The 16,916-nt window shown below is 44.2% G+C and overlaps 1 protein-coding gene across 3 annotated transcripts in view; it reads left to right on the forward strand.

The window, feature by feature from the left end:
* Positions 1 to 2,172: 2,172 nt before the first annotated feature.
* LOC125460300 (probable 2-ketogluconate reductase) overlaps positions 2,173 to 16,916 on the forward strand; it is a 52,265-nt gene continuing 37,521 nt past the window's right edge. The window contains exon 1 of one of the 3 annotated variants that reach the window (XM_048547625.2): positions 2,173 to 2,268. Coding sequence is in view for 1 of the 3 variants with exons in the window: in XM_059653249.1 (XP_059509232.1) it covers positions 3,494 to 3,508 (15 nt within the window). In the remaining 2 variants the exon portion in view is untranslated. Of the gene's footprint in view, positions 2,269 to 3,186; positions 3,509 to 16,916 lie in introns of those variants that run through there. The other 2 variants (XM_059653249.1, XM_059653258.1) reach the window with 2 other exon arrangements.

Consider the following 16,916-nt stretch of genomic DNA (forward strand, 5'->3'; position numbering starts at 1 on the left):
CTTCCTCAGAACTGATGGTGGCTGGAAAATGTCAGTTTATATGCAGAAAATAGGGAGGTGGGTGGGGTAGTGAGTAAACAATAGGATAGAGCCCAAAGACTGAGAAAGACAGTTGGACAGATAAAGGAATTGCTAACGATCAGACTGGGAGGGTGAATAGTTGTTGGAAGTGGCAGCAATGGCTTCTGGATATGGATGCTAGTGGGACGGTAGATCCAGAAGCAAATGCCATTTCTGCCACCTCCAGCAAGATGCCACCACCAGACACATATTCCCCTCCCCTCACTTGTCTGCCTTCGGCAGGGACCGTTCCCTCCAGGACACCCTGGTCCATACCTCCTTCACCCCCAACACCTCCCCACAGCCCCACGGCACCTTTCCCTGTAACTGACGAAGGTGCAACACCTGCCCATTTACCTCCTCCCTTCCCAGTATCAAAGGGCCCAAACATACCTTCCAGCACTTCCCAAAATCTAATCTTCTGCATTCGCTACTTACAATGTGGTCTCCTCTATATTGGGGAAACAAAACATAGACCTGGCAACAGCTTTGCAGAACGTCTACGTTCTGCTCACAAAAAAGACCCTGAACTACTTGTTGCCTGCCACTTCAATGCACCACCTCGCTCCCTGGCCAACATCTCTATCTCTGGCTTGCTGCAGTGTTCCAGTGAAGCCCAACGCAAGCTGGAAGAATAAAACCTCATTTTCCACTTGGGGACCCTAAAGGCCTCCAGACTGAATATTTTAGGGCCTAAACTCTCCTATGTCCCAGCTCCCCCAACCCACACACCAGGCCTTGTTACCACATAGCCTGCCTTTACACACCCTCTGTTATAAGTCACTAACAGTCCCATTAACAACTACTCATCGTCCCAGTCTGATCATTAGTAACTTTTTTGTGTCCAAATGTCTTTCTCTCTGTTTGGACTCTATCCTATTGTTTACTCCCTACCCCTCCCACCTCCCTATTTTCTGCATATAAACTGACGTTTTCCAGCCACCATCAGTTCTGAGGAAGCATCATCAGACCTGAAATGTTAACTCTGTTTTCTCCTTCACAGATGCTGCCAGACCTGTTGAGCTTTTCCAGCAACTATTTTTGTTGCTACTTGATAGCACCATTGTTCATGATCCCTTTCATCACTTTACTGATGATCGAGAATAGATGATAGGGTAATAATTGGATGGGTTGGATTTGTCCTGCTTTATGAAGAGAACAAGCTTGCACAATTTTCCACACTGTTGCATTGATACCAATGTTATAGCTGTAGTGGAAGAGCTCGGCTAGGACACGCAGCAAGTTCTAAAGCACAGTTCTGCAGTACTATTGCCAGAAAGTTGCCAGCACCCCTGTCTTTGAAGCATCTAATGCCTCCAATCATTTCTTGATACCATGTGGAGTGAATCAAATTGGCACTTGTGTTGCTGAGGACTTATGATTCATCCCTCAACACCTCTGGTTAGTGGCTATTAAAAATTCCTCAGCTTTATCTTTTGTGTGGAGGTACCTTAAAATTGATAGGGATATTTGTGGAGTCTTTGCCTCAACTGGAAGGGTGGGGTGCAGGAAGCTAGTTGCAGCATATGGTAATCTGCAGGAACTTTCTTTACCCAGGTTAGACATGATGCCTGTGCGTCTCCTTGGGGTCAGAGTCAATGTCAAGGACTCCCAGGGCAACTCTTTTCTGACTGTACACCACTGTGCTACCATCTCTGTTGGGACAATTCTGGTGGTTCAGGATACATCCATGGATAGTGATGGCCATTGCACCTAAAGGTATGATTTCACAAGTATGACTGTTATCGCTAAACTCGTCTGTGAGACTCTCCCAATTTTGCCTTTAGCAGACAGATTTTGGTAAGGATGATTCTGAAGGGTTGACAGTTACATTTGCTGTTTCCAGTGCCTAGGTTAACACTAGCTGGTTCATCGCTTTTCTTTTTAGACTGTTTAATGGTCTGGTGCAGCAAATTGCTGGGTTTGCCAAGCCAATTCAGAGCCAGTGCTACTGTTATGGGAATCTGGTGTCACATGTAGGACAGACCAGATAACAATAGCAGTTTTCTTTCCTAACCAAAAACAAGGGTTTATGTTTCCAAATGATAGCTGATTGCAGATTTGGGAGGTGCTGAAGGAGGCTTGACAGTTGCCAAGTCAAATTATGTAAAGAGCTGTCACTGCAACACCAGCTTTGAAGAAATCGGGAAGCAAGTTTCTGGGTGAGAGAAAACAGCTTTTCAACACTGAAGGATAATCAAATTTTGGGTAAGATGCTTTAATAATCTGATGGCTTGATTGAATTGAAAGAGATAAAGTTAAATATTCCAGAATAAACTAAATAATGCTGGTGGACATGTGGGATGTTCAGCAGAAAGAGCTGCAAGGCAGAGACGACTAGATGAATAGCCACAGTAAGGTGAAGCTCCCCCTAAATGAGTCCTGACAGAGGCTACTCACTGATTAGATTATTATGGTTTCTGAAATTAACCGTGATTCAGCACAGGATTTGAATGAAACTCTCAAATTTTAAATTTAAGCTTGATTTTTCTGTCTGTGCAGCTTCCCTGCTGCAGCAACATTGTATTCTTCGCTATGCTCTGTTAACCTTATGCACTTTGTATGCTGTGACCTGCTTGTGCTGCAGGCACAACAAAACTTTACACTGTACCTAGGTACATGTGACAATAATAAGTCAAATCAAGGATTTTTTTCATATTCCATGAATGTGCAGGTTGTTTGCCGAAGGCTCCCCATTTACTGAAGGACTAAGTTGCCCGCTGGATCCCTGACACAGCGAGACCGGAGCTCCGCGGGCAGCCACTTAGTGCCGTCTCCGCACTCTCCAACGGTGCGATACCCACTACCCAAATCAATCCACAGGCGCTGTTTTACTCATGCGGTGTCTGTGTTGCTGCTGCCCTCATCCCGGAGCACAGTTCCCACAGGCAGGTTAGTCCAGCGCTCAGGGTGGGAATGTGAGACCTGTCTGTGACTGCGGCAGGGTTTCTGGGCTAACTGCACCGAGAGAAAAACGCCTGGATTTCCTCTGTACGTCCAAATGTAGAAGTCTGCAATTCGGCTCTTAATTTCTCAACAAATCCTGAAATTCCCCGCCCCCCCCCCGCCCCCCAACAAGGGGCACAGTGTTCGGATCCCTGAGAAAGGTGGGAGGAGAAAGAGGGACAACATGAATACGAGGTGTTTGTGACGCGGCGATTTTCTAAAGAATACAACTTAAATATTCGCACAATTGAAGCGCCTCTGTCAGGCCGGGGTTAAAGAAAAACGAACTGTTCATTTTCAGACTTTAGGATTAAAGAGAAGGATATCTAAGCTCAATTCTAGCAGTACTTTTGAAACGGCACCTTCACTTGGCGATTAAAGTTCAGTAAAGGAAGCGGGGTGGCTCTGAAGAGGAGATTCCTGGCTGCATATACTAGCGGTAAACAGAAGGAAGCTGAAATGAACAATTATTGCTACGCGCACAGAAATGAGCCGGGAGAAGGTATTGTCGATCTTGAGAACAGCAAAGAGAGAGAAAAAAAATTATCTCCTCTTCAAATGATGTCCAAAGATGAGAGATAATGGGAACTGCAGATGCTGGAGAATAACAAGATAATAAAATGTGAGGCTGGATGAACACAGCAGGCCAAGCAGCATCTCAGGAGCACAAAAGCTGACGTTTCGGGTCTAGGCCCGAAACGTCAGCTTTTGTGCTCCTGAGATGCTGCTTGGCCTGCTGTGTTCATCCAGCCTCACATTTGATTATCTTTTGATGTCCAAAGATGGGCAGGTTAGGCGGATTGGGCGTGTTAAAAATTGCCCTGTAGTGTCAAGGGACATGCAGGTCAGGTGGGTTAGCCATGGTAAATGTGAGGATAGGGTGGGGCTGTGGGTCTGGGTGTGATGCTCTTCAGAAGATCGGCACTGACTCGATGGGCCGAATGGCCTCCATCTGCACTGTAGGGATTTTGTGATTCTACAAAATACCTTTAGGGGTTTGTGGAGGCTTAAATCCTGACAGTTAAAAGTTAAGTAACCATAGTCTTTAATGCGAGAGATTGCTGGAAGTTTACCGAGCGTCACTGTGCTTTAGGCAAGGGGAGAAATTGAGAAGGAGACTCCTTCATGAGTTTTAACCCCATTCGATGTGAGAATTAAACCCATGCTGTTGGCATCACACTGCATTGCAAACCAGCTGTCCACCCAACTGTGTTCCTGTCGCTGTAAAAGGAATTACAGGATAAGGGTGGGGATGCTGGCACATGTGGAGGTGGCCCTGGGGCAGATCAGCCATATTGAATGATGCAGCAGGCTTGAGTGACTGAGTCCTGCTCATATTTCTTAGGTGATGCCAGACCATTGAACTGTGACTGGCCTTCACTTAACCACTGTGAGTGACTGGCTATGGCTACAGAGTACACAGGATAAACTTCTGCCTTTTTGGACAATTCTAAAATCATAATAAAACAGATATAAATTCTCCAAACGGACACAGGCGGATGCCTTGCCACAAGATGACATAAAATTCAAAACACTGCACGGACTGGAAATCCCAAACAAATACAGATAATGTGTGGAGTGGCATGGTGGCTCAGTGGATTGCACTGCTGCCTCACAGCACCAGAGATCTGGGTTTGATTCCACCCTCAGGCAACTGTTTGCGTGGAATTTACACATTCTCCCCATGACTGCATGGGTATCCTCCAGGTGCTCTGGTTTCCTCCCACACTCCAAAGATGTGCAGGCTAGGTGGATCAGCCGTGCTAAATTGCCCATAGAGTCCAGAGACGCCTACATTAGGGGGATAGGTCTGGATGAGATGCTCTGAGGTCCAGTGTGGACTTGTCGGGCCAAAGGGCTTGTTTCCACACTGCAAGGATTCTATGATTCTATAATGCCAGAGAAACTCAGCTCATCTGGCAGCATCTGTAATAGTAAATAGTAAGAGTTGATTCAGAACTGGAGAGATTACACATTAACTTTGTGTAGACAAATATTTCATCCCTCTAGAAAGCTCAGCCCAATGCTGGGATCTCTAGACATGTTTATAACTTCAATGATTACTTGTTTACAGAGTTTATAGGGTGTTAATTAAATGCATTTTAAAACATCTGTAGCTTTTCATCTTAATGAAGCAAATTATTGTGGATATTGGAAATAAGACCATAAGATTTGGGAGCAGAATTAGGCCATTCAGCCCATTGAGTCTGCTCCATCTTTCAACCATGGCTGATGTTTCTCTACCCCATTCTCCTACCTTCTCCCCGTAATCCCTGAACCCCTTACAAATCAAGAACATCTTTGTCTTAAATACACTCAATGACTTGGCCTCCACAGCCCTCTGCAGCAATGAGTTCCATAGATAAACCACCTTCAGATGGAAGAAATTCCTCCACATCTCAGTTCTAAAGGGTCATCCCTTCTGTCTGAGGCTGTGTCCCCAAGTCCTGATCTCCCCTACTAAGGGAAACACCTTCACCTGATACATTCTATCCAAGCTTCTTCAGTATTCTGTAAGTTTCAATGAGAACTCTCAGCCCATCCTTCTACATTTCTTCAAGTACAGACCCAGATGTTCAACTGCTCCTCATATGACAAAGCCTTCATCCCTGGGATCATTCTTGTAAATTGCCTCTGGACCCTCTCTAAATGCATCACATCTCTTCTTCAATGCAGGGCCCAAAACTGCTCACACAATATTCCAAATGCTGTCTGACCACAGCCTTACACAGCCTCAGCACCACATTGCTGTTTTTGTGTTCTAGACTTCTTGAAATGAATGCCAACATTGCATTTGCCTTCCTAACTGCCAACTCAACTTGCATGTTACCCTTAAAAAGATCTTGTACTAGGTCTCCCAAGTCCCTTTGTGCTTCTGATTTCCAAAGCCTTTCCCATCTAGAAAATAGACTTCACCTCTGTTCTTCCTACCAAACTGTATAATCTCAGTCTCCCACATTGTATTGTATCTATCCTTTCTTTGTCCACAGGCCTAGCCTGTCCAAATCCTTCTGCAGCCTCCCTGTTTCTTCAACATTACTTGTCCCTCTACCTACCTTTGTGACATCTGCAAACTTAGCAACAATGCCCTCAGTTCCTGCAACCAGATCGTTGATGTATAACGTGAATAATTGTGGTCCCAACACTGACCCCTGTGGATTATTCCCATTGTGCTTTCTGCCAGTCAACCAACCCACTGTCCATCTGAGTACCTTGTCCCTAACACCATGGGCTCTTGTCTTATTTAGCAGCCTTCTGTGTGGCACTTTGTTAAAGCCTTTCTGGAAATCCAAACAGATCATGTCCACTGGATCTCCTGTGTCTAACTTGTTTGTTACCTCTTCAAAAGAATTCTAACAGATTTGTCAGACATGACCTCCAGTTAGTGAAACCATGCTGACTCTGCCCTAAATCGAAAGTGAAAGCAGTGGAAGTGTCCAGGATCACCTGAGTGAGAAACAGATCATGTTTTGAATCAGTAATCATTCAGTAGTACAGAAATGATGTAAAGAGGCTGGAAACAGAAAATGGGTGGGAGGGCAGGATAGAATAAATGGGAGGCCTGTGACGAGTCACAGGCAGGATTAGTTTCATTTTTCCTGAAAAGGACAGAGCAAAGGAGAAAGGAGTAGCATTGAGACATGAAAATTATATTGACAAAGGTCTGGAGGAGGTGTAAACAGGAGAATAGAATCATCACCCTCTGTTGTTGCCTGAAGTTGGCGATCTTGGTGGAAGATGATGTGCTGTTCCTCAAGCTTGTGTTGAGTTTCATTGTCAAGTAAGTAATATTATTTTTAAATGAAAAATAAACCTTTAACTGCTCAGAGAGTCATAAGCAAGGGACCTTTAACCTTTCCATCAGGCTGTCCATGAGAAACCAGCAGGTAATGCAGGTGTGTCCAGAGATCCTATTTACCAGTTTGGTATTCTGTTCTTGATAATGGTGGCGCCAATGGATCCTTGGAAGAAAGCAACAAGAGCCAAGCTGTACTGGAGGGGAAGAAGAAGAATAGCACTATTACAAGATCCTTTAGTTTCTACAATGGATGGGCATTTCTGGGACAGTCACTGTGACTCTGGAATGGTTTGTTGCCTACCTGGTGAGAGAGTTAGGGATGTCATGGAGCAGCTGCAAGACATTCTTCTGTGAAAGGTTGGGTGGGGTGGGGTGGGGGAGATGGTGGGGAGGTGAAAAGCCAGAAGTCATAGTACTAACATACATCGGTACTAAATGAATAGGTAGGAAGGGAGAGTTGATCCTGCAATTGGAATTTAGAAAATGAGCAAGCAAGACCTGTGAAGCAGTAATCTCTAGATTACTCCCAGTACCACTTATAAGTGAATTCAGAACTAGGAACATAAGTCAGATGAACATATGGCTGGAAAGGTGATGCAAGATGGAGGGCTTTAGATTCCTGGGACACTGGGTCTACCTCTGGGGGAAGATGGCACCTGTAGAAGCTGGACGGGTTGAACAAAGCCAGGACTGAGTTCTTCACCGAGAGTAGGTTTTGCTTGTACTGTTGGGGAGAATTTAAGTTCACTCAGCAGGTGCATGGTAACCAGAAGAGAATCTTTAAAAGTAATACCAAAAAGGTGCAGATGTGGTGGGAGGGGCAGATAACATTGACAGATAGTAAATTATTAGGTAGAGTCAGAGTAATGGAGAAAGTAATGAAGTCTTAAAAATTGGGGATACATTTCAGTGTATGTGAAAGTGTAGGATGGAGTGACGGGCACAAATCGCTTTCTGAGATTATGATGTTGTGGTAGTAATGAAGACCTAGTCTAACACATGGCAGATAATAAAATGTGAGGCTGGATGAACACAGCAGGCCAAGCAGCATCTCAGGAGCACAAAATGACGTTTCGGGCCTAGACCCTTCATCAGAGAGGGGGATGGGGTGAGGGTTCTGGAATAAATAGGGAGAGAGGGGGAGGCGGACCGAAGATGGAGAGAAAAGAAGATAGGTGGAGAGAGTATAGGTGGGGAGGTAGGGAGGGGATAGGTCAGTCCAGGGAAGACTGACAGGTCAAGGAGGTGGGATGAGGTTAGTAGGTAGATGAGGGTGTGGCTTGGGGTGGGAGGAAGGGATGGGTGAGAGGAAGAACAGGTTAGGGAGGCAGAGACAGGTTGGACTGGTTTTGGGATGCAGTGGGTGGAGGGGAAGAGCTGGGCTGGTTGTGTGCTGCAGTTGGGGGAGAGGACGAACTGGGCTGGTTTAGGGATGCAGTTGGGGAAGGGGAGATTTTGAAACTGGTGAAGTCCACATTGATACCATTAGGCTGCAGGGTTCCCAGGCGGAATATGAGTTGCTGTTCCTGCAACCTTCGGGTGGCATCATTGTGGCAGTGCAGGAGGCCCATGATGGACATGTCATCTAAAGAATGGGAGGGGGAGTGGAAATGGTTTGCGACTGGGAGGTGCAGTTGTTTGTTGCGAACTGAGCGGAGGTGTTCTGCAAAGCGGTCTCCAAGCCTCCGCTTGTTTTCCCCAATGTAGAGGAAGCCACACCGGGTACAGTGGATGCAGTATACCACATTGGCAGATGTGCAGGTGAACCTCTGCTTAATGTGGAATGTCACCTTGAGGCCTGGGATAGGGGTGAGGGAGGAGGTGTGGGGGCAAGTGTAGCATTTCCTGCAGTTGCAGGGGAAGGTGCCGGGTGTGGTGGGGTTGGAGGGCAGTGTGGAGCGAACAAGGGAGTCACGGAGAGAGTGGTCTCTCCGGAAAGCAGACAGGGGTGGGGATGGAAAAATGTCTTGGGTGGTGGGGTCGGATTGTAGATGGCGGAAGTGTCGGAGGATGATGCGTTGTATCCGGAGGTTGGTGGGGTGGTGTGTGAGAACGAGGGGGATCCTCTTTGGGCGGTTGTGGCGGGGACGGGGTGTGAGGGATGTGTTGCGGGAAATGCGGGAGACGCGGTCAAGGGCGTTCTCGATCACTGTGGGGGGAATGTTGCGGTCCTTGAAGAACTTGGACATCTGGGATGTGCGGGAGTGGAATGTCTTATCGTGGGAGCAGATGCGGCGGAGGCGGAGGAATTGGGAATAGGGGATGGAATTTTTGCAGGAGGGTGGTCGACCCATCGTCTCAGCCTGCTCCTGCCCCACCGAACTCATCTCCACCTATCTGGACTCCATTTTCTCCCCTTTGGTCCAGGAACTCCCCACCTACGTCCGTGACACCACCAACGCCCTCCACCTCCTTCAGGACTTCCAATTCCCTGGCCCCCAACACCTCATCTTCACCATGGACGTCCAGTCCCTATACACCTGCATTCCGCATGCAGATGGCCTCAAGGCCCTCCGCTTCTTCCTGTCCCGCAGGCCCGACCAGTCCCCTTCCACCGACACCCTCATCCGCCTAGCCGAACTCGTCCTCACCCTCAACAACTTCTCTTTTGACTCCTCCCACTTCCTACAGACTAAGGGGGTGGCCACGGGCACCCGCATGGGCCCCAGCTATGCCTGCCTCTTTGTAGGTTACGTGGAACAGTCCCTCTTCCGCACCTACACAGGCCCTAAACCCCACCTCTTCCTCCATTACATTGATGACTGTATCAGCGCTGCCTCTTGCTCCCCAGAGGAGCTCGAACTGTTCATCCACTTCACCAACACCTTCCACCCCAACCTTCAGTTCACCTGGGCCATCTCCAGCACATCCCTCACCTTCCTGGACCTCTCAGTCTCCATCTCAGGCAACCAGCTTGTAACTGATGTCCATTTCAAGCCCACCGACTCCCACAGCTACCTAGAATACACCTCCTGATTGGGAGATGGGGCTGGCAGATTGGAGAATTGCAACTATTCCTCCCGTGTTCAAATAGATCATACAGGTCAACCCAGCAGTTAGGATTCCAAAAGTTAACAATGCTCTTAGTAAAAAGAAGAAAAATTCTCATCTAAGTGGCATCCCCCTTAATTTTAAACTTGTCTTACCTGGTTCTCGACACCAAACCAGCGGAAACATTATATCTGCATCTGTCCATTTGGGTATTTTGTAAGTTGCAATGAGATCATCTCTCATTCTTTCAAGCTCTGGAGAATACAGCTCAGTTTGCCCAATATTTCTTCATTGGGTACTCCCGCCATCCTGGAAACAAGTCTGGTGAATCTTGGTTGCACTCCTTATATGGCAATATCTTTCCAGAGACAAGGAGACCAAAACAACATCGTAGTTCTCCAGGCGTGGTGTAACGAAGCTTCTGTACAACTGAAGCAAAACTTCATTATTCCTGTACTCCAATTCTCTTGCAATAAAAGGCTAATATTCCCATTTGCCTTCCTCATAGCTTGCTGAACCTGCATAATAGGCTTCAGTAACATATTGACAAGGACACCGAAATCTCTTTGCACACCTACACTTTCCAACTGCTTACCATTTGAAATGAATATTCTACACAGAGATTGTAAGAACTGCCAATGCTGGAGTCAGACATAACAGTGTGGAGCTGGAGGAACACAGCAAGCCAGGCAGCATCAGAGGAGCAGGAATGTCGATGTTTTGGGTTGGCACCCTTCTTCAGAGATTGCAGAAGGGGAAGGGAACTCAGAAATAAATAGAGAGAAGAGGGGTTGGGCTGGGGACGATAGCTGGGATGGTGATAGGTGCGTGCAAGTAGGCAGTGCTGGGGATTGATCAGTGAGGTGGGAGGAGTGATAGGCGGGAGCGAAGATGCACAGGTTGTGTCAGGTCAAGGAAGCGTGGATGAGAGGGAGGGTCGGTCATGGGAAGAGGCTGTGGGTGGGGAGATTTTGAACCTGGCAAAATCCACATTTAGGCCATTGGGCTATAGTGTCCCAAGGCGGAATATGAGGTGTTGCTCCTCCAGTTTTGACTGGCATTATTGTGATTTATAAATGTTTGTCAGCAGCTGTCATAGGATGGTTGTTGGTTTGTGGGCTACCCTGATAGCTAGTGGTCTTGTGGTCATTCCTGAAATGTCCTTGAATTATGGTAGGGTGATCAGAGAGTCCAGTTGTGTTGCGTCTTCCTGTTGTGGTCTGTCTTGGAGATAATGGTGGATTGTGCTTTTTGAGTGTTGAGGTGGTTGCTAGTGTAATAGAGTATCTGGTCCACATGTGTGGTTTTTCCATATATGCTAGTCTGGAGTTCTTCATTGTTTTTGCATTCTACCATGATGTCCAGGAAGGATAATTGGCTTCTGTTCTTTTCTGTGAATTTTATCCCGGTGAGTATGTTGTTTATGTGTTGGTGGGTTTCTTCTAGTTTTGAATATTTGATAATCATGAAGGTGTCATCTACATATCAGACTCAAAGTTTGGGTTGTTTTGGGAAACAATTTCGACTGGGTCAACACATCCATAATCACACAAGCCAAACACAGACATGCCAGGGAATTCCTGGAGGACTGGTATTCTAAGTGGAACGCCATCGGCACACACATTGAATTAGACCCTGTGTACAAACCACTGTGAAACAGAACCAGAAGTGATACCAAACAAACCGAGGCATATAAATAACAAGCAGGACAGAACACAAACACTTCACCAGAGACACACTGATGACAATACCTAACAGGGTGACAAATTGTTTGCAACAAAACCCACCAGCTCAGCGGGCATGTCTACAAACTCATCCACAACCCAAGCTACAAATCTTTCTTGAAAACGTTAAACCTAACATTTTCCCATATTATATTTCAGGTTCCATTAACTTGCCCATTCACTAACCTTGTCCAAAACCGAAACTCCTTTATATCTTCCTTGCAATTCCCAATCTACTAAAATATTAGACTTTGTACCTCAAGGTATATCTCAAAACTGCACACAACCAATGTTACTAATCTCTCACTGCACTTTTGCTATAAAAATGTCAACAATTCAAAGCAAACAAAATATGACTGAAGTTTTACAATACAATGTTTACAACATCACCACTTGTCCCCAATTCATTGGTACACAAATGGTTGTTGGTGGAATTAATTGCCATAGACACCATCTCCCGACCATCTAAATTACAGTACTTGAAAATACAATGCAAAAATGCTGTTTTTACACAGCGTTTAATTAAGATTTTAAGAATATTTAGAGTAACAATTTGATGATTTCAATGATATAGACAGTGATGGCACACCAAATAAAATCAGGGATAAAGGATGCATCTATTTCCTGAGAGTACATTTGAAGTTAAGCCATAACAGCATGTCAAGAAGGACAGTTCAAGTTTGACAAATAATCCACAAATTCTGGTACATCCGAATAGAACTGCTGATAATGTGGTCAAAAATTATATGTTAATGGTATACTTACATAATCAACTCAAATCACATCCAGTGTAAATCTTTGGTGAAACTGATACATTGTTTCAAAACAGGCAACCCTGAGACAGAGACTGCTTGATTTTGAATTTGATGGTTTTTTAGAAGAGGAAAGAAAGGGAGTCTTAACTCATTAGGAGATACATGAAAGCAAGTGAATGGGTTTATTTGTACAACGATTTGAGAATATACAAGAATTAAGTAACGCTTGAAAGATATTTAATTTGTGTTTTTTGCTTTACTGAGTGTGGATCTGAAACACTTACCCGACAAGAACTCCACTTGATGCAAAAGGTGCATGGGAAAAAACAGATTTATGAAGCCAATGTCTAGTTTCATGCATTACTGTGTCAGTGCAGGACCCAGCCAAGTTAGATCACCAAATGGTTTTACTCATTCAGTAACAATTAAAATTGAGACATGGCAGCTAATAAAATCGTCTGGTTTAAAGGCATCGCCAGGTTTTCCAAATAGCTGGATTTAAAACACTAGCCTACACTTACACAATCTCCGCTATATAGATATTTAATAATTCAAGCAAGTGACGATTTTAAATTTTCCATACCTCCCATGAATGATTTCATTTCCCTTTAATAGTATTAGAAGCCTTGTTTTTATTCATTCAAAGGATGTGATGTTTATTGCCCATTCCTAAATGTCCTTGAGATCATTTCCACAAACATACAGATTATGAACAGGCCATTCAACAAGATAGTGGTTGATCTGAAATGTAAACCTCAAATCCATTTCTCTGCCTACGCCCAATAACCTTTCACTCCTTTGCTTAGCAAGAATCTATCCACTTCTGCCTTATATATTCAAGCATTCACCATTTCAGAAAGCGTTCCAAAGACTCATGATTTGAGGAAAAAAAATTCACCTCATCTGTTTCAAATTACAAAACTGGATTTTTAAAATAGTGATCCCTAGTTTTAGATTCTCCCATAAGAGAAACACCTACCTTGTGAAGACCCTTCAGGATTGTATGTTTTAAAAGGTGATGGAGAGCTACTGCCTTGAACCATTAAGTACAGAGGTGTACTTACACAATTCTGTTAGGAAGGGAGCTTTTGGAATTGAAATAATTGTTTGTTCCAAGCCAGGATGGTGCGGACTTTCAAGGTGGGGGAACATGCAGGTGGCATGTCTGCTACCCTTGTCCTTCTATTTGATAGCGGTTGTAGGTTTGGAAGGTGCTATCAACACAGCCTGGGTTAGTTGCTGCAGTACATTTTCTAGATTGTATACACTGCTGCCTCTGTGTGTTGATGGTGAAGCGAGTGAGTGAATGTTGAAGCGAGTTAATAGGGTGAAAATGTTTGTCTAGAGAGTGTTGAAAGATAAATCCTTAGCACAGCTCATGTGATCTAGTAGATTTGATATCACCTTTATCGTGTTGGTGAACAGGGACTACTTGGCCTCTTTCTTTTCCTTTAAAATCCCCACAGTGTGGAAGCAAACCATTCAGCCCATCGAGTCCATACCCAATCACCATAGAGCATCCCATCCAAATCCAGCCCTCTACCCAATCCTGTAACCGTCCATTTCCCACGGCTAACCCACATGTCCGTGGACACTCTGGAGCAAGTTAACATGGCTAATCCACCTAACCTGCACATCTTTGGACTGTGGGAGGAAACGGAGCACCCGGAGAAAACCCACAGACACGGGGAGAATGTGCAAACTCCACACAGCCAGTCGCCCAAGGCTGGAAACAGTCCTGGGTCCCTGGCACTGTGAAGCAGCAATGCTATCCACTGAGCCACCATGCCACCCCTGGTATGAAGATCCTATGGCTTTAAGAGGTGAATTTTGCCTTGCATTTTTTTGAAAGACAGAGGTGTCAATCAGTCTGTTTCAAAGCCCATAAACCGCTTGGGAAGCCTTGGGGATTTTTTTTCTAAGGTTTGAACAAAAGCAGCAGCCTGAATGGATGGGGTCAAGCTCCCCCAGAGCCAGGAATTTTAATTTTTGTTTCAGTTGCTGGGGTCATGAAACTGGGTTTGGAAGCTGCAGTACATCTGTCCCTGCTACTCCGCTCTCTCTCTCTCTCTCTCTCTCAAACACACACACAGAATTTTCTCTTGATTTTTTTTCCTCCTAAACTGGAGATTTGCCTATGAGACCATCTATTTTACTAAATTTGGCTTTACCAAGGGTGTGCTTATAGAATTTTACTATATTGGAACAGCTGCTGTTTAGTAATTAAATAGCTGAACTTAAAAGTTAAAGTTCTAAGTTGGAGTAAGGCCAATTTGACAGTATTAGGCAAGAACTTTCAAAAGTTTATTGGGTGAGGCTATTCAAAGGTAAAGGAATCGTTGGAAAATGGGAGGCCTTCAAAATGAGATAATGACAGTCCAGAGGTAGTATAGAACATAGAACATAGAACATTACAGCACAGTACAGGCCCTTCGGCCTTCGATGTTGTGCCGACCTGTCATACCGATCTCAAGCCCATCTAACCTACACTATTCCACGTACGTCCATATGCTTATCCAATGACAACTTCAATGTACCTAAAGTTGGCGAATCTATTACCATTGCAGGCAAAGCGTTCCATTTCCTTCCTACTCTCTGAGTAAAGAAACTACCTCTGACATCTGTCCTATATCTTTCACCGCTCAATTTAAAGCTATGCCCCCTTGTGCTCGCCGTCACCATCCTAGGAAAAAGGCTCTCCCTATCCACTCTATCTAACCCTCTGATTATTTTATATGTTTCAATTAAGTCACCTCTCAACCTTCTTCTCTCTAATGAAAACAGTCTCAAGTTTTGACTCTCTCCGCCTGGAGGGAGAGTCTGGATTGTCTTTAAGCCTCACACTCTTCGGCAATTTCATACAGAGCATGGGACCTTCCTCATGGCAACAACCAGGCCAATGAGAAATAATTACTACCTATCAGCAACCTTTTCTCCTGGAGTAAAAATTGTTGTGTTGTTGTGAAATTTGCCATTCTTGCATGTGTCCTGATGAGAAGTGTCAAGCAACATGTCCTTTGTTGTGAAAACATGCCACACTGGGTGCACCAACACCAGATAGAACCAACAGCTCTCTGCCACCCTCTCCAAGAAAATGAGGGATTAGTTTTCATTCAGTCATGCGTACACATCCCCTAAACACCAACAGTCAAAAAAACTGGATGGAAAAGTGAATACATTTCACTGAGGAAACAATCGTAGATCCAAAAGTAACAACTGAGGATTTGAAATGATATGGGTAGAACTGAGATGTTCAAAGCAGAAAAGCAAGCAACAGGATGATGGGGAATAACACAGTGTGAAGCTGGAGGAACACAGCAGGCCAGCCAGGGAGCAGAAAAGCTGATGTTTCGGGTCAGGACCCTTCTTGAGAAATGGTCTGAAGGATGAAGGAGCACGTTGAGTGCCACATGGTCAATTGTATGTTCCTGTTAGTGTGAAGGCAAGGCCAGTAGGTGTAGGGAATGCTGGATGACTAGAGAAAGACAGTTATTATATTTCACCATTAAAGGATTTTTATTCATTTTGTTTCTTTAACATTAAAAAAACACAAAAACAAACAAAATCAATCGTGTTTTTCTTCAAACAGACTATTTTTTAAAAAAAAAGTCTTTCAGGAGTCAACAGTGAATGGTTGAAGTTTTATTTTAAATTTAGAAGTTTAAAAAAGAATATACATGTTTTAGGAGTTTTTTTAACTTTGCAAGAGTTTTTTTTAACAGAGTTGTGTTTTCCTTTTGGTGAATCCTACACATGGTCGGCTCTAGAGAAGTTTCTTTTAAATCAGAGAAATTATTGAAGATGAGTCGTATCAGTTAAGTTAATCAGTTACGTGGCTGATTTTATTCATGATTTATATGTTTGAGTGTTTAAGAAAATTTTTTTGCATTTTTAACTTTACTTTCTATAGTTGATGAAAGGTAATTTATGTATACAGGTGTAAGTGGAGTTGCTCTTTTTTTGGCTTAATGTTATTGAGGGCATACAAGAGGCACAGAGTGAGATGGCTAGTAGTTTTAGAACAGTGATTTACATGATTACATCAGTCAAATAGAAGGGTGGCTGTCAGGAAAGGTAAGAAGTTAGTTCAAAGGTTTTCAGTGGCTATTCCTCCTTCAAATAGATATTCAGTTTTGGGTACTTTTGAAAGGGATAGTCTCTCTGAGGAAAATAATAGAAGGTGGTTAGTTATTGGATACCAGGAATAATTTTTGTGTTAGGCTGAGTTTGAAAAAACTTTAAAAGAATAATTGTTATGGAGAACTCTCCTGCCAGGGGCACAGACTGGAGATTCTGTGGCAGTGAGCATAAATTTAGGATGGTATGTTGCCTTCCTGGTTCTTAGGTTAAGCACCATATTGTTAAAGGGGAGATTGAGAAGCCGGAAATTATTGTATGCAGTGGTAGGAATAAAAGGATAAAGGATATATATCAATGGCTGAAGTGATGGTGCATTATTAAGGGATTCAGGTTTTTGGATAATTGGAATGTCATCTGGGACAGGAAATACCTGTTCAAAAGGATGCTGAACCAAAAGGTCTGTTTCCAAAGTGTGTGAATCAATGAGTTAGAGTGTGAGAAGTGTTATAGACATTATTCAGTAGAAAACAAACCTGAATAAAAATAATTTCGGAATTGAAA

The sequence above is a fragment of the Stegostoma tigrinum genome, chromosome 2 (assembly GCF_030684315.1).
Source record: "Stegostoma tigrinum isolate sSteTig4 chromosome 2, sSteTig4.hap1, whole genome shotgun sequence".
Classification (NCBI taxonomy): domain Eukaryota; kingdom Metazoa; phylum Chordata; class Chondrichthyes; order Orectolobiformes; family Stegostomatidae; genus Stegostoma; species Stegostoma tigrinum.